At 53.2% G+C, this 23,258-nt stretch overlaps 9 protein-coding genes across 9 annotated transcripts; 4 read left to right on the top strand and 5 right to left on the bottom strand.

Annotated features, from left to right (window-relative positions):
* Positions 1–290: 290 nt before the first annotated feature.
* B0H65DRAFT_63783 (uncharacterized protein) lies at positions 291–948 on the top strand. The gene has a single exon (XM_062831191.1). The coding sequence runs from the start codon at positions 397–399 to the stop codon at positions 766–768; it is 372 nt and encodes a 123-aa protein (XP_062687318.1). The 5' UTR covers positions 291–396; the 3' UTR covers positions 769–948.
* B0H65DRAFT_63852 (uncharacterized protein) lies at positions 845–2,330 on the bottom strand. Its single transcript, XM_062831192.1, has one exon. It carries the CDS (start codon positions 2,026–2,028, stop codon positions 1,129–1,131), a length of 900 nt encoding a protein of 299 aa, XP_062687317.1. The 5' UTR covers positions 2,029–2,330; the 3' UTR covers positions 845–1,128.
* Positions 2,331–4,857: 2,527 nt separating this feature from the next.
* Positions 4,858–7,348, top strand: B0H65DRAFT_63773 (uncharacterized protein). Its single transcript, XM_062831190.1, has 2 exons — positions 4,858–5,220; positions 5,278–7,348. Exons 1-2 carry the CDS (start codon positions 5,046–5,048, stop codon positions 7,254–7,256), a joined length of 2,154 nt encoding a protein of 717 aa, XP_062687316.1. The 5' UTR covers positions 4,858–5,045; the 3' UTR covers positions 7,257–7,348.
* Positions 7,349–7,645: 297 nt separating this feature from the next.
* B0H65DRAFT_453647 (uncharacterized protein) lies at positions 7,646–9,091 on the top strand. The gene has a single exon (XM_062826156.1). It carries the CDS (start codon positions 7,865–7,867, stop codon positions 8,786–8,788), a length of 924 nt encoding a protein of 307 aa, XP_062687315.1. The 5' UTR covers positions 7,646–7,864; the 3' UTR covers positions 8,789–9,091.
* A 15-nt stretch (positions 9,092–9,106) lies between these two features.
* B0H65DRAFT_63756 (uncharacterized protein) lies at positions 9,107–11,822 on the bottom strand. The gene is made up of 2 exons (XM_062831189.1): positions 11,498–11,822; positions 9,107–11,439 (listed from the first exon to the last, which is right to left on the bottom strand). The coding sequence occupies exons 1-2, from the start codon at positions 11,689–11,691 to the stop codon at positions 9,303–9,305; spliced, it is 2,331 nt and encodes a 776-aa protein (XP_062687314.1). The 5' UTR covers positions 11,692–11,822; the 3' UTR covers positions 9,107–9,302.
* A 2,360-nt stretch (positions 11,823–14,182) lies between these two features.
* Positions 14,183–15,546, top strand: B0H65DRAFT_415480 (pyridoxal phosphate-dependent transferase; the record flags this gene model as incomplete). The annotated part of the gene is made up of 2 exons (XM_062823989.1): positions 14,183–14,392; positions 14,497–15,546. 2 exons carry the CDS (start codon positions 14,183–14,185, stop codon positions 15,544–15,546), a joined length of 1,260 nt encoding a protein of 419 aa, XP_062687313.1.
* Positions 15,547–15,953: 407 nt separating this feature from the next.
* On the bottom strand, positions 15,954–17,012 carry B0H65DRAFT_505756 (uncharacterized protein; the record flags this gene model as incomplete). Its single annotated transcript, XM_062828012.1, has 4 exons — positions 15,954–16,373; positions 16,458–16,595; positions 16,672–16,700; positions 16,808–17,012. The coding sequence occupies 4 exons, from the start codon at positions 17,010–17,012 to the stop codon at positions 15,954–15,956; spliced, it is 792 nt and encodes a 263-aa protein (XP_062687312.1).
* A 2,132-nt stretch (positions 17,013–19,144) lies between these two features.
* On the bottom strand, positions 19,145–21,217 carry B0H65DRAFT_505755 (Oxoglutarate and iron-dependent oxygenase degradation C-term-domain-containing protein; the record flags this gene model as incomplete). Its single annotated transcript, XM_062828011.1, has 2 exons — positions 19,145–21,069; positions 21,139–21,217. 2 exons carry the CDS (start codon positions 21,215–21,217, stop codon positions 19,145–19,147), a joined length of 2,004 nt encoding a protein of 667 aa, XP_062687311.1.
* Positions 21,218–21,941: 724 nt separating this feature from the next.
* B0H65DRAFT_63621 (ribulose-phosphate 3-epimerase) lies at positions 21,942–23,257 on the bottom strand. Its single transcript, XM_062831188.1, has 4 exons — positions 23,128–23,257; positions 22,901–23,046; positions 22,458–22,830; positions 21,942–22,303 (listed from the first exon to the last, which is right to left on the bottom strand). Exons 2-4 carry the CDS (start codon positions 23,014–23,016, stop codon positions 22,037–22,039), a joined length of 756 nt encoding a protein of 251 aa, XP_062687310.1. The 5' UTR covers positions 23,017–23,046; positions 23,128–23,257; the 3' UTR covers positions 21,942–22,036.
* Position 23,258: the final 1 nt, after the last annotated feature.

The raw sequence follows: 23,258 nt of genomic DNA, 5'->3' as shown, positions 1-23,258 counted from the left end.
GCTTGGGGAAACTGTCATTTTGTCGGTTGTGGACTGGGAGTCTAGAAGCATACACGGCGAGTGGGTTGAGGGAGTCCTAGGAGGTACTTGGTGGGCTTTGCGTGCGGAAATCAGTAAAGCAAGCAGCATTGGGTGTGCGATATTATCTACCTATGAACCGATACACATTGAGCATTCGAAATAAGAATGTCTCGTGTGTAGTCTTTCAAAACCGCCACTACTGCTGTCCCCATGGGTTGCTACTCTGCATCCCTGACATCGCCCTCATCGCTGCTTCCGCCTCGGCGGCTCTTCTCGATGCCTCTGCTTGCATCATTTCGAGTGTCGACGGTGTGCTCCTTCCCATTGTTGAGTTAGTGGTAGCTCCTGCCTGTCTCATTGTGGCCTCCAAGTCGAATGGCGTTTCTCCCATCGCTGGCCCACTTTGCGGTCCCATTGCCCCCATCGCTGTGTTCATTCCCATCTCCCTCATCATCGCACTCATATAAAACCTACCTATCTGCTCCCATCCACATCGTCGGCTCATGTTGCATCCCCATGGCCCCTATCTCCCCCAATCCACCCACTCCTCCCATCGCTGCCATTCCCGCCTGCGCCTCCCTTCATCACACAGCCTCCTCTTCCATCCTCGCATCAGCTTCCCTCCTTCTCTGCGTCTCTTCTCTTAGTCCCGCCGCTATACCCTCTGTTCTTCCCCTCCTCGCCGCCTCCGCCTCCCTCTGCATCGCCGCCATATTCACCTCCGCCTCTCTCATCATCCTCATCTGATTATCTTCCATCGCTCTCACCGGTGCTTCGACATCAATCCCAAATTCTCTCAACCATGAACTCCCAACACTCGGTCGTGTATTGGCTTCTATATCCGCTCTGACCCTAGCTCTGATATCCCCTGGGCTTCCCAATGCCGTTCGAAGAGCTTCCATTTGTCCTTCCATTGCTCGAATTGCTGCGCTGGTGTCGACGCCGGGGACGCCCAGCGTGGTCATCATTCCTGCTAACCCTCCTAATCCGGATGTAGAAGATCCAGATCCAAAACTAGCTTGCATGCTCCTCAAATCAGCCTGCATGCTCCCTCCAACGCTCGTCTCGTCTCCTCCACCTGTCTAATCGTCTCCTCCTCCATCTATCTTACCAACTCCTCTCCCCATCTTTCTTTATCTGTGTCTTTAGTAGTGGTCGCCAGGCTTCAGAGAGTTGGTAATCTAGGAGGGTGGGGTAGCGGGTGACGGTGAGTTTTGGTTTTGAGGGGGTTGCGGTTGCGGTTGCGGTTGTTGCATTTTCGTTCTGAATTGAGGGGGAAGGTGGTGCGTTTCCGTCCCCATTTTCAGGAGGAGCGGAATCAGATGAAGATGAAGGTGCTGCAGCAAGTAGTAAGCCGAAGACGCCGCCAGCCTCGGCCTCTTCAAACCAACAATCTCGCGTATCATCACTGATTATCACCAGGTCTTCTAGGTAAGGAGAAAAGGAGGAGGATTTGAGAAGGGAGGGCTCGGACGATTGGAAGTACCAGCGGGCCATGTCGGTGTTTCTTTCTATTACTAGGCGCTTGATTCGGGTGTTGTTGTTGTTGTCCTGCTGTTGTACGAATGGGGACAAGACGAAGTGATGCAGAGAAGTGCCGTCGCGGAGGAGGAGAGTGTCGAAATCGAAGTTGACGTAAACGTAGCGACGTGGCTGTTTGGGTGGTCTGGGAGGGGACCCAGAGCGAGGTAAATCGGCCTCAAAAGTTCGCTCGTAAGCTTGATGGGAAGAACCAACTTCGAAAGTGAGGTGCTTGCGCGCTTCGCGGCAGGTATGTAAAGCGGCGGGGACGGGGATAGGGGAAAACAGGCGAGGAGGTCGTCGACGTGAAGCTAAAGGGTCAGAGGAGGAGAAAGGTGGGAAGAGTTGGACTAGTTGAAGATTGTCCTGAGGCTTATTGGCGAGGAATTGGACTTCCACTGTGCGTGGGGTTATGGTGAGTTCCCAGATTTGGGCGCGGAGTTCCCAGGGGAGGTGGGAGAAGAGGTGGAAGGTTGTGGCGGCCATTTTCAAGGAATGGTAATGGCGGTGGTGATGATGTGGCAGATGGTTAGAGGTAGGTAGGTATCGACTGAAGTTGTCTGCGTGTGTGTAATGGCGATCGATTGTCGTCTGCTTTTCTTGGAGTGCAACGGAAGTTGACGCTTTATGTTTAAGAGGGAGAGCTTCTATGAGAAGTGAGCTGAAAAACAAAGCCGGGGTCGAAGCCACGTGTTTCGCTTGCTGGAATTCCAAGTTTGATCTAGTTGTGTTGGACTATGAATTTACAAGTTGGATATAAGACTAAAGAAGGGAAAACACTGCGAAGGGAGTTCTTCTCCGGTTTCTTCGGTTTGGAATTTAAGGCTGGATAGTAACATGGAGGTCCAACTATGCAACCGGGAAGGCTGTCTTATCGACCTTAACCGGAGAATAAGAGTGCCTAGGTAGTCACCGGCGTTTGTTTGTGTGTTGGGTCAAAGTGATAGTCGCAGCATGCATCCAATAAGTTGAAGGAATTCAGGTAGACAGAACAGCGAAAATGGGGGAGGGAAGTGAGAAAAGGAGAGACTTCCATCCTCAGGCAGATCAGAAGAAGACACTCAACAAGTGCTTCACCAACCGTCACCGATCTAGCTATAGTCCCGCGGTGGCCACTGGGTTATGTAGGCAAGAGCGGATAGTATCCCGAGTTTTGGATGATTGTATGTGTAGATACACCGGGTAAGGGAGATAATGTACCGAGTGCTAAATGTTTGGAAGTCATGAAAAAAGTTCGCAAATACGTACTTCGTTGATGCGTACCTTCGTGACCAAACATTTCGAAGGAGAAGCCCTGATAATGAGAAACGAGCTTGGGGCCTGATGATATTTGTGTCTCCTGTGTAGATGCCTTTATATGATGGGGAGCGAATGGCCTCTCTTGACGGGTAGAAGCTGATCAACAGCGGACAACGGCTGACTGGGCGTCCCGATTGAAGGTATGTGGTGGTTTCTAAATGTATGGTACGTCTACGGATGATATTCGTGGTGTCACGCCGTATCCAAGCAGGTGGTGCCAAAAAAACAGTACATACACGCCCACTGTTTTTTGGTGAGCCCATGTGTAGTCTTTTTTTGGCACCACCTGCCAAGATGCGAAGCGTCGAGTCGGGGCGATCCTCCGGAACAGGATGCTACAGTACATACAAGTAGGTAATCTCAAGAAATAGATGACTTGGGAAATGGAAACGGCCCAGAGACGAAGTTGGCTGTTCTGAATGTCACAAGGTCTTGCGCTCAGCTCGGTGACTGATTGACGGTACGCATTTCGAGCGCATCTCAATGGAGGGACCGTCGCCGTTCGGCAGCGCCGACCGGAAGCGATGTCGACGACAACGGCTTGGGGACTTCGCATTGGGGAAGCCGAAGCTCAGCTGTCCGGTCGGTCGTTCACGAGCAAGAACGCAATCCGGTTCGCAGGCTGGCTGGAATCAGATGCGACCTTGCCAAACACTGACTGCTTGCTGTCGAGCGGTCGGGCTTGGTCACGACGAGGGAAGCACACGGATTCAGCTTCTTCGAGCGGTTCTTTTCGCGCAATACCTCGAGCAATATCACATGCTTGAGAGACATAAAAAAAAAAAAGATCAAGTGGACGATTGGGCATGTAACCGGGATTTCATGGGAAAACATCACAGCATTTGCTCCGGATTCCCTCAAACTGTTCGGCGTTACTCTAGCAACTGGTATTTATGAGCACTCGCAGGACACGGGGAAATCAAGTCCTTGGAGGCGGCGCCGGTTGCGTTAAAATGATTATATGTATGAAGAAGAAAAAGGGAATAGGAGAAAAGAGCGACGCGAAAATTTTAAGATATGGGCGCCGAGACCACACAGTGTCCAATGACAGTGAAGGGTTGATCGTACTGTGCTTGCCCCGCGCGCTGTCGACGTCGAGCTGGCGGCAGCGGCAGCGGCATGGACGGCGGCAGTGCTGCGGGCTGAAAGTCGAGTGGAGAGTTTTCTTCAATGCCATGGATTCATGATCGATGCACCACCAAACATTAAGAAGTCAACCTCGATGTACAACACCATTACACCCCACGGAGATAACTGACAGCTCTTCTTGGCTTGCTCACGGGGACATGATTCCCGTGGTGTTACGATGCACACTTGTATGTACAAGCCGGCGCCTGACTGTTCTCCTCTTCGTTCGGAGTTACCAATGCACACGACTCGGAGTGGCAGCCTCTAGAAGATTCATCAGGCTGCTCCCATGTCTCAGCTCGAGGACACATCTGGCGCATCAATGCGCATCATCTGTGGGTTACACGTGGGGATGATCCTGAAGAGATATTGGTCTCTTGCAGGCCATCTTCGATGGTGTTAGGTTTCATCTGAAGTACGACCTCGTACGACTTATAAGCCTCGCACTGACTATACGATAGCAAAGTCGTGATATCTGTCTGGTTTCTTGGGAATTTGAACCGCCTCTAGATGTTCATTTCTCAAGAGATATCTTGCATCTACAAACTGGAAAGAGTAATGGGAAAAGGATCAAGTGTTAACAGAGTTGATGTCTACCTAGCAAAGCATCTCAGGCGTGTGAATGACGACCACATTGAGGACGATCCTATATCAAACTACCAAAAGGGCAAAAAAAGCACCTCAATGCCTTGCAAGTGTGCGCCTGACCGCTGGGGTGCCCATCCATTCAATCGAGGTCAGGCAGGTTCCAGCCCCCAGATGCCAACTCGGTGTTTCCACTTGGCCCCTGCGGTCAGTGATGCCCACAGTCCACTATTCAGGGTCCAAGTTGCCAAGGACCAAGCCAAGGTCAAATAGAAGAAGGTCACCGATCGTCGAAAAGTCTTGGTTTGGGCTCCCTTTGACTGAATCTTTCTCCGGCCGACTTGCAGGAATTTTCCAAAACACGCCACCGACTATGTAAAAGCATAGTTGAGCCCCTTTTACCTGCTAACCTTGAGGATATCTTCAACTTTGTTCCTCTGTACGACTCCAAAGTCTTCAGAGTCTCCAAGTCCCAAAGGCAGCACCGTCCAATGTCACTCAGCCGGTGCATTTTGGGGCTGGCCTGCCTGTGGCATGGCGTCATTGCCAGCCCACCGGGTGCCGTCCCATCCAACATCCCAATTGCACAGACAGCAACAGTCGCACAACCCATCGCAAACTCTGCTGCCCCGCGAAAACTACACGGCAAATTTCTGCACATCACTGGTGCGTATCGATTGCAGCCTTCCAATTTACCCAGAGCTAATCGCTTCGTCGTACCAGATTTACATCCCGACCAATTCTACAAGCCGCACTCCTCCACAGACGAAGCCGATGCCTGCCACCGCGGCAAAGGGCCTGCCGGCGTTTACGGCGCCGAGGTCTCCGATTGCGACACGCCCTTCGCCCTCATAAACGCGACCTTTGACTGGATAGCCGCCAACATCAAAGACGATATCGATTTTGTCATCTGGACCGGTGATACCGCCCGCCATGACAGCGACGAGGAGATCCCCCGCAGTGCCGACCAAGTTTTGGGTACCAATCGTTGGATCGCCGACAAGATCGCCGAACTCTTCTCCGATTCGACCGGCCAAAATCTCGAAATACCCATTGTACCGACGCTAGGGAACAATGACATATTGCCGCACAACATCCTGCTCCCGGGGCCGAACCCCTGGCTGCAACAATACACGCATCTTTGGCGTCGCTTTATCCCGGAAGAACAGCGCCATGGCTTCCAGTTCGGAGGATGGTTCTACGTCGAGGTTATCCCGGACAGGCTCGCCGTGTTCAGCCTGAACACCCTGTACTTGTTCGATCGCAATGCCGGGACTGACGGTTGCGCCAGGCCCAGTGAGCCTGGATACAAGCAGATGGAGTGGTTGCGTATCCAGCTCCAGATCATGCGGGAGCGCGGCATGAAGGCTATCCTCACGGGTCATGTCCCTCCTGCGCGGACAGATAGCAAGAAGCTGTGGGACGAGAATTGCTGGCAAAAGTACAGTTTGTGGCTCCGCCAGTATCGGGATGTGGTCGTTAGCGGCTTGTTTGGCCATATGAACATCGACCATTTCGTCATTCACGATGAGCACGACATCAACGTGGGCCTACTCGCTGGCCTGGCTGATGACAGCATTGATACTCGGGAGGCCATGGACGACGAGCTCTCGATCACGGGAGCAGCTGACTACCTCCTAGAGCTGCGCCAGAACTGGGCAAAACTTCAACCACCTCCCACCGACTCTAAGAGCCCTAGCAAGATGAAGAAAGGCAAGAAGGGACGGAAGGGCAAGAAGAAGAAGACCGACTTGTGGGGTGAACGCTACTCACTCTCGCTCGTCAGCCCCAGCATCGTTCCGAACTACTACCCTGCCCTGCGTATCGTCGAGTACAACACTTCGGGATTGGAGAACACGCCCCTTTGGAGGGACGCAGCCAAGAACGTGATGCCAATCGAGCTGGAGCAAAATGACAGGCAGAAGCACCTCGACCTCAAGCGACGACACCTTTCCCACACCGAAGAAGACGACGAGATCGACGCCCAGAAGAAAAAGGGGAAGAAGAACAAGGGCGGTGACTCTAAGCCCAAAGAGCCCGACTTCCTCATTCCCCACCCCCCTGCGAAGAGCTCACCGCCAGGACCGGCCTACTCCCCACAGCCCCTTACGCTGACCGGCTACACTCAGTACTTTGCCAACCTTACGCATATCAACAATATCACTACCGAGGACCGTCCTGCGCTGTCGAGTGATAATGAAGAGGATGAGACATGGGTCGATTGGCTTCTCCGCTGGCGAAAAGGAAGACACGGCAACAAGAAGCCCACCCACCCAGAGCCCGACCCGCGCCAGTTCAACTTCGAGGTGGAGTACAGCACCTTTGACGACAAGCTGTACAAGCTGGGTGATCTCACGGTCAAAAGCTATGTTGATCTTGCGTACCGAATCAGTAAGCAGCCTAACGAGGGCAAGGCTAAGGGCGTGGATGTCACGTATGAGTCCGAGGACGAAGAGGAGGAGGATAAGGATCTCTTTGAGGACGTGGAAGATGAAGACGAGGGAGAAGATGGTGATGATGACCCAAATGACGATGAGGAGTCGGAAGATGATTCGGACGACGAAGAGTTGCACGACGAGAAGAAGGGTGGGAAGAAGCACAAGAAGAAGGGGAAGAAGAAGCAGAACAAGATATGGATGCACTTCCTCACTCACGCCTTTGTGAGCACGGTGGAAAAGGAGGATCTGAAGAAGTTTACGTGATACTCATCATGTTGTACTCTGGTTTGGGCATAACGGAGCATTTTGGAGTTTCTTTTGGTTCAAGGCAACAATGTGTAAGGGCATACGGATATGGCGTTCAGGAAAATATCGAGTTTTGGCTCGGAGAAGGAAATACCACGTTCATTGGGTTGTCCAAACATTGAGACACTGTCTTTTACGCAGTCTAGCTTCCAATTGAAGAAGCATTGCCACTAATAGTTGTGTGTGATCTTTCGGCGACTTCAGGAGCTTTGCCGGTGAAAGCGTTGCTCCTCCGGCAACACGGTCCCACAATGAACCCCACAATCCCCTCGATCGGTCCCTTGATGGCCTTATCGCTTATCGGTTTAATTGATTGCGTCCGCTCCTCGAGTCGCGTCTCTCCATCTCTCCGCTGCTTCTCCTATTCAACTCCCGTCTCTTTGATCGTGGCCCTTTGTTTCACACTCGGCAGACGACAGACATAAACACCGATCGATATCAGCTTCATCATATCTCCCGTCAAACTCTCGACCTACTCCCTCCACACTACAAGCTGCAACGAACGAGGGAATGGCGCTATAACCCCACCCCCCCTACCTCGACCTCAACCATCTATCCTTACGGCCATGCCACGTCTCCTCCCACGCCTCTTCGCCGCCCTCCCTTCGAAAATCCTCCACCGCCGCACCCGCCGCGCCCGCATGGCCACCCTCCTCCTCCTCCTTCTCATCCTGCCCCTGATCCTCCTCCTCCCCTTCTACACCGTCTACAAACCCCCTTCCTCCTTGATCCGGTACTTCTCGCAACGCTGGACCGACGTCCTCTGGCGCCTTTGGCTACCGCCGCACCGCAAGATCGTGGCCCTGACTATCGACGATGCGCCGTCCGATCATACGCGAGAGATACTGGCTGCTTTGAAAGCCGGCGGCGCGCACGCGACGTTTTTTGTTATTGGTGGACAGGTTAGGGGCAGGGAGGAGATACTGAGGGAGATTGTAAGGCAGGGACATGAGTTGGGGAATCATGGGATGCATGATGAGATGGCGAGGCAGTTGGGGGATGAGGAGCTGGAAAGGCAGATGAGGGAGGTGGAGGGGTTGATTAGGGGGGCTTATGAAGCTGAGGGGAGGGTGTGGCCGGGTGGTGGTAGCTCCGGTGCTGGAGCTGGTGCTGGGGGGACAACAACAGATGGGACAGATACGACAACAGATACAAGAACAAGAGAAGGAGGGACCGTTGAAGATAAAGTCATCGAGGGGAAATATTACCGGCCTGGATCGGGATTTTTCAGCGAGAGGATGTTGAGCTTGGTGAGGAAGTTGGGGTATAGATTGGTGTTGGGGAGCATATATCCGCATGATGCGCAGATTGGGTATGCGTGGTTGAATGCGAGGCATATACTCAGTATGCTGAGCCCCGGGGGGATCATTATTTGTCATGATCGGAGGAGCTGGACGCCGCCCATGCTGAGGAAGGTGTTGCCCGAAATGCAGAGGAGGGGGTATAAAGCTGTTACCGTGACGCAGCTGTTGGAGGAGGCGACGGGGTAAATAAACATTTCGTTGATCGGGGATTATTTGAATTACTATATTGCATGTTGGCGTTAAGGAAAAGGTGCGGAGACACCAATTTTGGTGGGAATAGTCACCACGGAAGAGCAGTCCGCAGTGGAACAATATCATTACGTTTTGCGGTCAACCTGGCTTGGAGTTTCAAAACCAAGACACGAGTGTTATTCAAGAAGGACTGAGGCCTCCCAGTCTCTATAACAGCGGCGGTGCCGGAGTTGCCACATTGATCGTGGGAGCGCATTAGAAAATGTCTGCCGTTGGAGTTTGAAACCACGATTATATTACATTAATAATTACTATATAACTAAAAAGTCCATATAAACGAGGGACGACAAAGGTATAAGGTCTAGTTCTAGCATCTATCACGTCAACATCAAAACACATTATCCACGGAAAACCAAACCCAGTCAAACAAAAACGCCAAAACAAAAAGAGAGGAAAAAAAAAACAGAGCCATCATCGTACAACCCAATCCCTAGAGACAGACGCTCACTCACTCATCCCCCATCACAACCCCCGTCTCCAAAAACAGCACAACCTCCGCATGCCTCCCCACCCTCCTCATCCCCTCCGTCATCGGCATGTAACCCTTAACGCTCATCCTCTGAATCGCCAAATCCAACGGCGTCTGGCCCGTCCGATTCATCGTCCTCTGCAAGTCCGGATCATGATTGCACAGCACCACCACGGCACTCAACAGTCCCAATTCAGCAGCGTGATGCAAGGCGTTGTTGCCGTCGATGTCGACCAGCTCGGGCCGCGCGCCGTGCGCGAGCAGGAGGTGGAGGTATTCTCTTAGCATGTCGGATGGTCGTTGGGGATAGTGGGGGTGGGGGTGGTGGTTGCCCCAGGCGAAACCGCGGAGGAGGGTCATGAGGGGCGTGCGGAAGTGGGGGAGGTCGCGGTTGTTGGGGTCTTCCGGGACGTCGCCCGCTAGGGCGAGGGCGAGGACTTGGGGGAAGGAGAGGCTGGTGGTTGTGGTGGTTGTGGTGGTGGATCTTTGGTGCGGGTTGACGGCCATGATGGCGGTGGGTTCGACGACGTCGAGGTCGAGGTCGAGGAAGCTGGTGTCGCTGAGGGATGGGGGCGGGGGAGGGGTGGAAGAAGGGGGGGTGTAGTAGCAGAGGTTTTCGGCGGTGGGCGGGCACACGTTGCGCCCGACGTTGAGGGAGGCGACGATTTGGTGCAGGTTGTTGCGCCCTTGAGGGTCGACGGGCACGTGGGAGAAGAGGGAGGGGGGTTTGATCCAGACGGTGCGGTAGGCGGTGCCGTAGCGGGCGAGGAAGTAGTCGCAGTAGGCTGAGGCGGCTTCGAGTTGGGAGGGGTCGGGGATGAGGCTGTTGCCTTCGATAACGTTTAGACGAGCCCGGATAGCTTGGATTAGAGGCGGTTGAGGGGTATGATGAGGGTTGAGGCTGGGGCTGGAGGGATGCCTGAGGAGAAAGAGACGGGTGGCTTCGGGGAGGTAGGAGAAGATGGCTTCGAGGGCCTCGATAGTGAAGTCAGGGCGAGCAAGAAGGCGCTCGATGAATGTCATGCCGGAAGAGTCCAGTTGGCAAAAGTTGAACTTCCGGCCGACGAGATATTTTGTGAAGTGAGCGAGCTCGTTGATGTCAAGTGATCTAGGGTTGAGCACGTGAAGGAAGAGTTCGCTGAGGTGGTTAGGCGTGTTGAGGGTTATGGTTGTCGATATCGTCATGATCCGGAAGAGGACGGGCCCGGGAGCTATCCATCGGGCGGCAACATGAAGTGCGGTGTTCCCCAGCCCGTCCTGGTCGTTCACCTCCTCGGCGGCGCAGACAAAGGTATCGGCCGACCGGTTGCCAAAACACACGGCACTGATGCGCTTGTGGATGCACCATGCCTTTTTGCTGCAACAGTGTTTGAGAAGCTCTTGGTTTGCCCGGCTGTCGGCGTTTTGCACATACTTGTCGCTATAGTCTATCGGGTCTTCAGGAGACATGGCCTTGCCCTCTGGCATTGTAGACTTCTTCTTCCCTCGTCCTTCGTATAGCGTGGCTGACGAATTTGACCTGGATAAGAAGGAACGCTGGTTCCAATGGGGAGAGGCACAAGAAGAGGCGTTACTGCTCGAGCATATGGACAGTCCGCTCAAGAGACTAACAACGTCGGCCAAGAATGACGAAGTGCGTCCCGGAAGCTTCACTCTCAAACTTTCCACCCGACTGCATCGCCTCTCCTTGATGGTCTTAGAGTGGTGCTTGAAGATCCTCCCTGTTGAAGCTGGTACCTCAGGGGCAGACATCTCGGCTTCCGGCGAGTCGAAGCTTGTTGCTGTGGAAGAACCTGGCGGTATCGGGCTCAGATCGCTTGCACTCGCCTGTTCCAACCCCAAATGGTGCGATATACTGAGCCGGGTCATCTCTCGCCCCAAACTCTTCGTCGGACAGTTGGTACCAGGGGACTGCTGCCGCCATTTGGACGGATTCCTGGCCAGAAGAATGCCACAGTCAATCTCGTCCCCCTTGGGTGGATCAGCAACTGGACGGCCATCCCTCATAGACCTCAGATAGGCCAGTCGCCTTTCCATCGACGCTCGGTTTTTGGGCCTCCTCTGGCGGTAGGACTTGGATAGAAGCTCGTTAAGGAGACATTGTGTATGTCGAGGTCTGTAAATTGCAAGTCAGCGTTGATGGTCAACGGCAGGAGAAGATGAGTATGTCCTACTTTGGTTGGAACGATCCCTCGGCAAGGAGGTCAAGGATCTCCTTCAACGACAGGCCGGACTCAGGAGTACATAGATACAATCGGAGAAGTCTCCTCTTTCGTGATGGCGTCCAGTCTATCGCCGGCCGTCCCCTCCTCCGGACTTGAGACTCGCCCGTCGGTTTTGTGATCTTTCCATCTTTCGTTCTAGGCATGGTGGCTGTTTCTGTTTGACTTTCCTTACGGACGTAAGATCAGCAAACAACTAAAGGAGTGGAAGCATCGGGGGGAGGGCCAGAGCGGGACATGATATACACATGCGCAACCATCCGAGAGACTATCCGACCCGGAAGCGACTAAGCCTTCTCCGGAGGCTCATATCAAGCCATCGTTTGAAACAGACCGTTATTTCCTGGGGTGGGAGGGTGGCCAAAGTCTCCGGTCGTCGATCTTTGATAACGAGTCGAGGAGGACGTCATGATGCCGGTACGCCGTGTGCCGGTATTGAAGGGAGACGAGCGTCGACGTTCGATGATCTCCCCACAAACTGAACATATTAGGGCCCCGACTCATGACAAGCCGTGTGGATGGGTGAAAGACACCCTGGGATACGATCAGATGGGAGTGACTTTGGTGCCATTTTCGGACCGTTGCGGTGTCAAACATAGTCGGCTTGCCTTAGGGGCCAATTCGCCAATGAAGCCATGCTGCAGCCAGTCGTCTCAATCGGGAAGAGATGACTGGGATGTCTCTCCAGGATGGTGTAGATTGCACGCTTGCACACACTCCTCTTGGTCTTCTTCACGGTCTTGTTCTCCACGTGGGGTGGTGTTTGCTTGTTCATCTGCGACAGACGGAGCCCCTGATAACTGCCAACAATGCCGCCATTCGACGTCAAAGGGGGCGCCACCTTGTGGCCCATGGAAGCAATGGAATCTTCTTTTTCTCCCGCCGGGAGATCATTTCTGAGATTTGGGGATGTCGATATGCATGTATGCTCGGCTTACCCGTCCCTTGGATACCGTTATGTTTCGGATACGATGTTTCAGAGCTCCTTCGACAATCACGTTCCTGAAGGGGGCGATGCTTGGAGCCTCGAACACGAAAGCGAGGTGTCGACGTCCGTAAGGAAAGCCAACGGCCGCTAGAGCCTCTTGGGTTCCCGTCGTCGTCGTCGTCAACATCCCGGGCACGCGGTCACACCCGCTGATGGCAGACAGAAACTTCGGGCTTCTAGCGAATGATCAGTGATCAAATGAGTAATCAATGAAGCTCCGTAGCCCCGAGGAATGAGTGGTTGTTTCAAGTGGAGAAGAAGTCTTCTAGAATGTCTTTGTTTTCTTTCTTCGGAATCCTTCCAGTGGCCTCGGGACGATCCAGGGTTGTCGCCAGAACGGGACCTCAACAGCTGGACGGGTCTGTGCGAAAGCGACCATGAAGTGGATGCCCTTTCTGTATTGCTACACAGGAAACGCAGTGACTCTCCAAGTTAACTCCGAAGAACCAAAGAACCTCCAATCTCCAACAACCGTCAACAACACTATCTTCCAAACCGCCATCCCCATATTCTGGAAACCAAACAGAAGCTGCGCCATTCTGGCTTCTATCTTTGGGTTTAATGCACCTGAATGAGGCTGGCACGGCTCAACAGATGGCTTGGTGGCGGACGAGATCTTTCTTGCGATATCTGAACTCCATCACAGTGCTGAGTGCAGTACGCATTTTCTTGTATTACTCACGAGATGGTCAAAGCTTTCGTTAACGTGCCGGGCCCCGATTCAGGAGCCCCTCTTGCTACGGTAGTGATTATGCAGAAGACAATCCGACATGTACCTTCTCGCCCTCTGGTGGCTAAGCTGTGTCTTGGCGCCAAGTCCTGCGTCCATCCTAAAGTCACTTTTTTTCGACGCTTTCGTCACAACTTTACGAAAAGTCACTGCATAGAAAAACTGATAGCACCAGTAAATTCAGCGCGCCCAAAAGGGGGCTTTTTGCTCGGGTTAATTTTATATCGGGTTGTAGTGAAGTTAATACAGCGGTTGGAAGAAAGGTTAGCAAAAGTATCCGGGACTTAGGTTTTTTGCCTGGGCGTGGGAAGGTACATGTCGGATTGTCTTCTGCATAAGCATTTCCCTTGCTACCCCATCCGCTCCGCATCCGATGGGTCCCATCCCGCCCTTGCGATGACGAGCTGAGGAGACTTTTTGTCAACTATGGAGTCGCCCCGCGCCAATATCGAACTGGCATTCGACCACGGCGAGAAGAGTGGATGTGTCCAAGACTCCAAGGGCGCTCTAGGGCTCAAGCTAGGCTATTAAGGCTAGTTTGGACCCGGGAGTCACCATGCTTCCTCATGGCGACATGATTCCACTTTCTTCTTCGGGTCGACGACTTTGCGATAACACCATCTTGTCAAATTTACTAGTATGATTGATTCTATATGTGTCTAACTCGTGCGCCCTTCTCAAGAAGGCCTGGGGGTTCTGGGGGTAACCCATATTTACCAAAACTTGTAAATCAGGTGGCTAGGACTTTGGCATCTAACCCTCATCTGGGTAGAATGGTACCCTGGACTCTGACACATCTCTCTCCGCTGTATAGGTTCATATAAATAGGTTGATAGAACCGAGTTTCAGAAACTTTAAGTCGGGTTCTGACTTCTCACCAAGCTGTGCATCTCAGTCCGTCAGTATCAACACCATCAACATGTCCTTGCCAACCGGAAACCCCGTCCTCGACGGCCCCAAGAAGCTCGCCGCGGCTTTCCCTAACAAGGAGCTGTCGATGGCTTCTCTCTCGGTTCACGCCGACGACTACATCAACAACCACCAGGCCGTTGCGCCTCCCATGCACGTTTCCACCACCTTTCGCTATGCCGAAAACCCAGACGACTTGAGGCCATGGGCCAACCTTAACGTATGTTTCCCTCTCTCTACTCGTTAGCCACGGGCGATTATAGCTCAGACGAGTATCACCATCATTCACCACCATGAACAGCCATCACTAACACAAAACCCCAGCCCAACGCCCCATACGACTCCCACATCTACTCCCGCGACTCAGCCCCTAACTCCACCCGCCTCGAAGCCATCCTGACCTCCATCCTCGGTGCCCCCGTCCTCACCTACGCCTCCGGCCTCTCCGCCTTCCACGCCATGATCGTCTTCCTGAACCCGCGCCGCGTCGCCATCGGCGGCGGCTACCACGGCTGCCACGGCATTCTCAAACTCATGAAGAAGCTCAACGGACTGGAACAACTCGAGCTCGAGTCCGACGCCGACCTCGCCAAGCTTCAACCGGGTGACATCATCCACGTCGAGACGCCCCTCAACCCCACCGGCGAAGCCCGCGACCTAGCTTACTACCGGCGCAAGGCCGACGAGCTGGGTTGCTACTTGACCGTTGACGCTACCTTTGCTCCCCCGCCCTTGCAGGACCCGTTCCAGTTTGGCGTGGATATCGTCATGCACAGCGGTACCAAGTACTTCGGCGGACACAGCGACATGCTGTGCGGCGTGCTGGCGTTCCGCCCCGATAAAGCCGAGGAGTGGCTGCCGGAGCTGAGGGAGGAGAGGCTGCACGTGGGCGCGGTGCTGGGGAGTCTGGAGGGGTGGCTGGGCGTGCGCAGCTTGCGGACGTTTGAACTGCGGATCAAGAGGCAGGCGGAGAGCGCGCAGAAGCTGGTGGATTGGTTGGTGGAGGAAAAGGCGAAGGAGGGCAGCTTGATCAGTGAATTCGTGACGAGGATCCAGCATGCTTCGCAGCAGCCGGAGGCCAAGGAGGAGGGCAGCTGGTTGAGGAAGCAGATGCCTCGTGGCTTCGGACCGGTGTTTTCGATTTATCTCCAGTCGGAGGAGCAGGCTAAGAGGTTCCCTAGCAAGTTGCACTTGTTCCACCATGCTACTAGCTTGGGTGGCGTTGAGAGCTTGATCGAGTGGCGCGCCATGAGCGATTTGGGTATTGATAAGAGGCTGTTGCGCGTGAGTATCGGCGTCGAGGCCTGGGAAGATCTCCGGGACGATCTCATTCAGGGCCTTGAGGCATTGAAGAAGGATCCCAAGGCGCAGTAAATACCAAGATACCACGAGTGATGAACAAATAAAAAGCTGTTGTTTAGAAGCACAATATGGTCTGACTTCAAGCTATGAGTGAGCGGAAGTGGTGATAATTACTCAATTCATTAAGTTGTAGTTTTGTTGATCATGCCTGTATATACTGTGTCATAAGAGCAATATCCTCATTACCCAAGAACGCCGAAAAGCCATTATCCCATACCCCTCGTCATCCTCCATGAGCGAGTGACGTCCGTCTAAGTGTACGGTCTAACATTGTGCGTGACTTCATTAAGTAGTCCACCAGTCGAAAGCCCACGGGTTGACATGTATGTAAGCCTAAACATGACCCAACCCGGCATTATTTGCACCCCAATATCGGTAAGCCAAAAAGAAGAGAAAGAGGATTCCACTTGGGACGTGAATCATGACTGCACCTCCTGTTCTTGCAAGGTGGTGGCGGTGGATGGTCGGTCAGCAACAGGCATAAGTTCTGCCCCTTGTCCGCTCTGTCCCCGCTTCCGGCCGGGGAGGAATCGCGACATGGCTTGCCCGTTCTCCTTCTCTTTCAGAGGGGTGGCGTTTTCAGGGGCATCGGAGCCAAACTTGGAGAAGAAGCCGCGCCTCTTGGCCGGCTGGGCCTGTTGCTTGTCGTCGTTAAGGCCGACCTCTTCGAAGCTCTCTTCCGGAGTATTAGAAAAGTCCCGCCTGAAGCGGCGCTCACTTAGCATCGACTGTCGCGGCATGCGTGGGAACCTAGCCGAGTCGAGACTCTGCCGCGGGGCGAAAGTGAAATTGCCCGTGGTGGGAGATGTGGGAGATATGGGGCTCTTTGCGGAAATGTCCTAAAAGTAGGAAAGTGTACCAAGGTCAGCCATGTGTACGGCGGTCATGGCCCTGTAGGCGGGATGGATGCGTCGGAAACATACAAAGGACCTCCTATAGGAGTCAAAGGACTCTCTGGAGATGGAGAAGTGTTCAATCTCGGGAACACTGCTCCTTGTGTCGGTGGAGTTGCGCGACAGGTATTTCCTGGGCCAAATCGCTTCTTTCTCGACGGGGGACGGCTGCGATTACCCCTGTCAGATGTCTATGCTTGGGTTGTTTCTCTAAGCCACGCCACATGGGAATTTCAATTCATACCGGCAAGTATACACCACTGCCATTGACCACTGAAACCAACAAGACGAGTTAGCATAATGGCGCTTTCTACTGCATGGACGGTGGTTAAGAAGGGGGTTGAGGCGGTGTTGGTTGATAGGGGCCTGGTTTGTCATACCACTCATCTTGTATTCGCCAGTATCTGGACCCTTCTTGTTGCTGCGGATGCTGAAGGCCGACGAGGCTCTAGAACCGACCGTGTTTACCCTCTCGAAGCCAAGATGGGCAGGGTCAGTATTACCGGCGTCGGAACCGGGGCGGACGTTCTCGTCCTGGGTCACGGCAACGCCAGGCCGGCGCGCGAAGGGATTCCGAAGCGGCATGGTGGCAGAGTTCGTTTGTTTGCTGATGGAGGAGTCAAGTCGGTCCGCTATACAACGTTACGACGGACAGGGTCCAGGTATAATCGTGGTAAAGAGAAGTCGGAGACTATATGAAACTCGAAAGTATGATTCTGTTGTTGGTTGTAGACGGGAGACACTGGGCGGTCCAGGATCTGGTTTGCGATTAAGAGTGCAGGCGTGGGAAGAAAGATGGTTGGCAGCGGATTCGTCCGAGTTTCTGTGCCGACTTCCTCTTCAAGGGGCCTCGAGCTAAAGATGCGATGGAAGGTGCAGTGGTCTGGGATTCTAAGAGTTCCAAATGGAAGGATAAATCAGATGAAATCGGTCAAATACAAATCAAAAGCAGCGAACATCCCTATTCAAAAGTCCTTTTCCCTCGGACTAGTTCCCACTCCCGAGCCACTCTCTCCACGTCCTCAATGGTCCGCAATGGTCCTCAAAGACGGTCTGGCCGACGGGACCCTCGGGGCCGTTGCATCTCCATTGGACGACGGCGCCCAGAGTGGGACCGCGGGGTACGATCTTGGGCCGTTTTTAGTTTGCCAGCTGCACAAGCTGCAGTAGTTGACCTGCAGTCTTCAGGGACACTCGAGCGACACTGTGCCTGTGCCATGGCAGCCATCCAGCTTGTCATCCACATGCGGATACTGCTCAAGAGCCAAAAGGGGAATTGCATTCAGTTGATCTCCCCGCCCCGCCTTTGACTTGTGCACCCTTTTTGTGCACTCCCAGCACGCCGTCAGCGTGGAGTGGCGCACAAAAGTGCCCGCTTGTGTATCGTTGATTCGTTGGTGCCAATTGGGTACAAGCACCTTTGTTCAGTTGTAAGTGGTGATAAGTATATCAACTGTTGAAGAGCTCTCTATACTGTGGTGATTAAAGACAACAGTTGATGAGCGAGATGATGGCTCTGATGTTCATCCGTGCGGGGTGCTTCTTGCCATAACTTAAAAGGTCATCATTTCTGGAGGTATGGCTCATGACGTTATCCTTTCTCCAACTCCAAGAAACTTACTTGGGGGTTGTCGAGCGGCTTGGTTGGAGCCTTTTGTCAACCCCCTCTTATAAAAGAGGGGGAAAAAATATTCTGGGACAAACTTTTAATCTGGGACAATCTGAAATGTTAGGATGCATTATAGAAAAGTGTTAGTGGGAGAGACGCAACCACCTTTCAACTATACCACCATTTTCTAAAAATCTGGAAAAAATTGGGAAGAATAAGAAGGTTCTAATAGAGGTGTTTTTAAAGTTGCATTAATTTTGGTCGGGTCGTTGTTGAGGAATCCCCAAGTCGTATATCTCTTTGTTGTTGAAGTGTGGTTTAGTTCGGCGGTTTCGCGATACTAAAAATAATAATATTTAGTATCAATGCAAAGTCCAAAAGCTACCATTTACCCAATTTAAAAGATGATTTTTTGCAACTTTGAGAGAGTATTTCTTATACCTCTTTCTTGCTTCCTGATTTTTGCTAGAATTTTAGAAAATTGGTAGATGTAGTTATTATTGTTGCATCTTCCTACTACTAGTTTCCTATAGTACACGCTAACATTCCAGATATCCCAAATTAAAAGTTTGTCCTAGAATACTTTTTCCCCCTACTTAATGAGTAGGGGGTTGAGGAAAGGTCCCACCACCGAACCGCACCACAACCCCCAAGTACACCTCGGCAAAATAGGCAGTGTAGCAACTGGAACAGGTTGAGGAAGGGCGATCAAAAACTACACGTGCACAACCTTGAGGGCTGTGTTGGAAGCCAGTCAGCTAGATGTAACCTGGTCTTGTCTTTGTGCTGCTCGTCTGTCAGCTCAAAAGGCAAAAGCAGGGCATAGTCAACGCCTAGCGAGGTCGTGATGTTATCCTCCCTTTTGACGATTTATAGCCCACCTCTTCGTCGTGCCCATCAGAGCAGTTTGCCGGTTAAGCGGTCAAATATCAAATATTAGACCAACTAACTCCTCCCTCATCCAGCGAAACTCAAGAACAAAGGCTCAGCTGACCCAGTTAATCCATCCCGAATACGGATGGTCATAGTGAAGCCACCATTGTCTTATGTCATCTTTTATTGCCGGGTATCTTTCACAATCTTACATGTACTTCTAGATGCTCACATCTTAATCGGAACCGGTGCCATCCGGACCATCCGAGAAGCCATTGAACTCATCATCTTCAGAGCCTTCCTCGTCGTCCTCAGCTCCTTCAGCCAACTCCTCCGCATCGGGGTCCTCATCCTGTTCCTCGATCTCGTAACTGCCGCTAACGTCCCATCGGTCACCCTTGGCAGCGCGGCTAACATACTTGACGAAGCGCAGTGTCCCTCTGTCGCGGAGCACCAGTGTCATCTTGTTCCAAGCAGCCGCCTGGAAAAAGAGAATGTTGTCGTCGTCCTCGCTGGTCTTGTAGATAGCCGCATCTTCATCCTCATCATCGTCGCCGGCCATGTACACTTCGTGGCCGCCAACTTCCACAGTCTCCTCATCAGCCTCTTCCTCCTTTTCAACAGCCTTGGCCTTACCCTTGCCCTTATCCTTCGAGCTGCCGTTAGAGGTGGCCTTGCCCTTGCCTTTGCCCTTGCCCTTAACCTCCTCTTCTTCCGACTCCTCCTCGTCCTCTTCATCCTCATCATCCTCCTCCACATCACCCCATCCCTCCGTAGGAGTCAGGCCAATGTTAAGCTCCAGGCGAGCCTTGCCATCATGTCCGGTAGCAAGAGTATAATCCTTGCCGTGACGGAACCGCCTAGCAAGGAGATCATGACCTTCAATAGTCGACCTTGTCGCCATCTGCAACCACAGACGGAACTGTCTTGATGGCAACAGAACTTCCAGCAATTCCTTGATGGGCGAGTCTTCGGCGTTTTCCTCGCCTGGCTGCAGATACAAGAAGCGGTGCTTGTGGGGCGGGCGAGCTACCTTCCAAGACCCGGACTTCTCGATCTCCTCGCTAACCTCGGGAAGCTTCTTGGCCTCCTGAGCCTCGACATATTCCTTGATCTTGGCAGCGAACTTGGGATGCAAAATGTCGGACAGGGTAATGCTGAACTGCTCCTCGAATTGGTCTGCAATGTTCTCGATCGTGTCGGGGGTCAAGTAGGTAGGGGCGAGATACTTCAGGAGGAACTCCAAGTCGGCTTCGTCAAACGTGTTCTCTTCATCCTCGTTGCTCGACTCCTTCTCCACCTGCACGGGCTTCGCTACTGGGCGGTCGTACTGATCTGGGTTGCCCTGCAGTTGCATTAAACCACTCTTGTGGGCAGCCTTTTCCTCCGCGCCCTCAACGTAGCCATCCTCGCCGATCTGAGGGATATGGAACCATCCGCTGATAGCCATACGGATGCGGCCACCCTGCTTTTCCAGCTCCTCCTTGGAAGCATGGTATACCTCCTCGACGTCGTGGAAAGATTCTCCGGGCTGGACAGCGAAGAAGGACAACTGGTTCCACGCCGGTGGGATAACCTTGACCGGGTCTGGGAGCGGTGTCTTGGCAATCTCGCCGTCCTTGCCCTCACGGTCCTCGACGGGGAAGAGGCGCAAGGCACCACCCCACTCGGGTTTCCAAGGGGTATCGGGATCCGTCAGGTAGAGGATGTAGCTGACCTTGCGGGAACCGATCACGTCGTCGTGGCACAACAGGTAGCAGCCCGGCGTATAGACATTGATGGCCATATCGGTCTTACGTCCGCTCAAGGGACCGCAGTCGGTGATGTGGGAAACGTAATTGCGGAAGGTCTCCGAGTAAAGGGCGTCGCGAAGGGCGAGGAGAGAGGGCAGCTTGGACAGGGCATCGTCGTCGAGACCGTCGAGGTTTGCGAGATCGCCGCTCTGGTGAATCTTGTAGATGTCGGTCTCCTTGGGAGTGAAAGAGACATTGTCCTTGATCTCGTCGCGGACCTTGCGGAGGAGGGAGTCGTCGACTAGCTTGTTGATAACAGTGTGCTTGTATGGGGTCGAGGAAGCATACTCCTGCGTGTACTCGTTAAGGACGGACTGATCGAAGAGCCCCTTGCGGAAACGGGCCTTGGTGTCTTCTGGGGAGAGAGCTGTGTGCGGTGATGCGGGTCAGCCACAACTGGAAGCCGGGCGAGTATGGGGACCAGTGGACGCATTACTGTTCTTCGATCTCTTCAAGTTTTTGGCCGACTTTTTGCTGCCAGACCGCGCCTGATTGTCTGCCTTTCTCTTCACCATCTTGGGCAGGTCGATTGGCTGATTTGCACAAAGTTCGAGCCCCAATTGAGGCGACAGTGTGCAAGTGCAAATGCAGCGGGAGAAAAAGTGCTGGCCAGGAAGGTGCCGTGGGCTGATACATAAGTTATCGCAGCTCTTATCGAGCCACCAGAGTGGAGAAGCTTTCCAAAAATTTTGTCTCCGCCTGTATGTCGGATCCTCTTTCCCCACGAAAAAGAGGCCAGAAAGGCAGGGATCGCCCGAGATATCGCATGATTCGGTTTATCGATAACGACGCGGTACGTACCTGCAGCACCTAAAGTGGCCCGGTTGACTTCCACTTCAACGCTCTTTCATTCTTTTACAAGAACGAGCCCTTCAGTTTGAAGTCATGAGTGTTTTGAGATGGAGCTTTACAGAACTCAGGGACAGCTTGTCTTGACTTGAGCAAAAGATGTGACGTACGTCTCTGAACAGTGCACAATGCTACCAAGGGTGTAGGTGTCATCTACGGAAAAGACCTTGAGACTGGCAAGGAGGGAGTAGCTGTTCACATCCCTCAGGTCTGATATCGTCTGTGGTATTTGTTGTGAATTGTTTGAATCGGCGATCTCGTATAAGACAGGGAGGAAGGATTCTCTGACTCTCATTGTACTCGGGGTATTTTGAATTAGCGAAATATTCCCATGATGAGCTCACAGTCCTTATCTACAATCCTTATCTACAGTCTAAGCCTTCATGCCCTTCTATGCCGCACTCACTAGAGGTATCGTCACACACGACGTCTGTACGTTCCCTCACTCACTCTCCTCCCCTCTTCCACTCTGGTCGAAATCCCTCTCATAGCTTGCCGTTCCTCTTCTCGACAGCCTCGCGAAGTAGCGCAATAACCTCGGACGGATCCTGGGCACCGAAGACCGCGCTTCCAGCCACGATAACGTTCGCACCCGCATCCGCCGCCTGGTCAATGGTGGCGGGTCCAAGGCCGCCGTCGACCTCGATGTTCAACTCGGGATACCGCTTCCTGAGCTCCTGAACCTTGGGCAGTTCGGAAGCCATGAACTTTTGTCCGCCGAAGCCGGGCTCGACCGTCATGATGAGGACCATCTGTCACACGTGGTGTTTAGTATTTTTACTTTCCCTTTTCCGACTCTTTGTTTTCTTCAAATTTTCCATTTATTCACCCGTTTTACACAAGACCAGTCCAGCACTAGTAGACACACCAAACTTAGGTAAGGGGTGAGAGCAGGTGTAAACTCACATCAGGTCTCTCCTTGGGGTCCTCAGACTCCAAGATCTCCCAGAGAACATCGACAGACGTCGCGGGCTTAAGGGCAATACCCGCCAGCATGCCCTGGTTGTGAATGTACTTGATCAGCTCCTTTGGGCTGGTCTTCTCGTCCGACTTGGCCTCAGGCGACTCGGCGGCCGTCGAGAAGGCGGCCTCGTAGTGGAAGCAGTACAGGTCGCAGCCGGCCTTCTTGAACTCCTTGACCCATTTCTTGGGCTCGGCAATCATCATGTGGCAGTCGAAGGTGCCCTTGCCATAGGCCTCGGTCGGCTTGTCAACGTGGCCGCGGATCTTGGCGACGATGGGAGGGCCCCAGGTTAGGTTGGGGACGAAGTGGCCATCCCTGTTGAGCGTGTTAGTCTCTCATGCCTGCCCGCTGGATTGTGGGTGAGTGACTCTCAGTGAAGTCTTACATGATGTCGACATGGAGCCAGTCGGCGCCCTGGCTGATCGTCTTGGAGCAGTCATGGCCGAGGCTGGCAAAGTCGGCCGACAGAATGGAGGGTGCAATGATTGCCTTGGGCGCCATTGTGAATGTGTGGTTTTTGTGTTGAGGAGTCTTTGATGTTTATGTTCAAGATCAGATGATACGATATCGCGGTTTGAGATGGATGACTCTGCCAATCCGGTCTATTCCTACCTTGACCTAGCTGGGCGGGACGGGATGGGTATGAGGGTCCCCGATGGCGGATGGGTCGTTCCACATCCACATGGCGGAAGAGGGGCACGGTGCCCTGGCCCGTTCGCCGACCCGGCCGGTTCTGTCCCGAC

Source organism: Neurospora tetraspora (assembly GCF_033439725.1).
Source record: "Neurospora tetraspora strain CBS 560.94 chromosome Unknown B0H65scaffold_1, whole genome shotgun sequence".
NCBI lineage: Eukaryota > Fungi > Ascomycota > Sordariomycetes > Sordariales > Sordariaceae > Neurospora > Neurospora tetraspora.
Note: the sequence above shows the minus strand (reverse complement) of the source record. Positions and strands in the feature narration are given on the sequence as shown.

Excerpts from the sequence above, each read along its gene's own strand:
- B0H65DRAFT_63783 (XM_062831191.1), top strand. The coding sequence starts at position 397 with ATGGCGTTTCTCCCATCGCTGGCCCACTTTGCGGTCCCATTGCCCCCA.
- B0H65DRAFT_63852 (XM_062831192.1), bottom strand. The coding sequence starts at position 2,028 with ATGGCCGCCACAACCTTCCACCTCTTCTCCCACCTCCCCTGGGAACTC.
- B0H65DRAFT_63773 (XM_062831190.1), top strand. The coding sequence starts at position 5,046 with ATGTCACTCAGCCGGTGCATTTTGGGGCTGGCCTGCCTGTGGCATGGC. Across the intron at positions 5,221-5,277 it reads CAAATTTCTGCACATCACTG|ATTTACATCCCGACCAATTC; the intron begins GTGCGTATCGAT and ends TCGTCGTACCAG.
- B0H65DRAFT_453647 (XM_062826156.1), top strand. The coding sequence starts at position 7,865 with ATGCCACGTCTCCTCCCACGCCTCTTCGCCGCCCTCCCTTCGAAAATC.
- B0H65DRAFT_63756 (XM_062831189.1), bottom strand. The coding sequence starts at position 11,691 with ATGCCTAGAACGAAAGATGGAAAGATCACAAAACCGACGGGCGAGTCT. Across the intron at positions 11,440-11,497 it reads GAGGGATCGTTCCAACCAAA|ACCTCGACATACACAATGTC; the intron begins GTAGGACATACT and ends TGCAATTTACAG.
- B0H65DRAFT_63621 (XM_062831188.1), bottom strand. The coding sequence starts at position 23,016 with ATGGCGCCCAAGGCAATCATTGCACCCTCCATTCTGTCGGCCGACTTT. Across the intron at positions 22,831-22,900 it reads TGGCTCCATGTCGACATCAT|GGATGGCCACTTCGTCCCCA; the intron begins GTAAGACTTCAC and ends CACGCTCAACAG. Across the intron at positions 22,304-22,457 it reads ACCCCAAGGAGAGACCTGAT|ATGGTCCTCATCATGACGGT; the intron begins GTGAGTTTACAC and ends CACGTGTGACAG.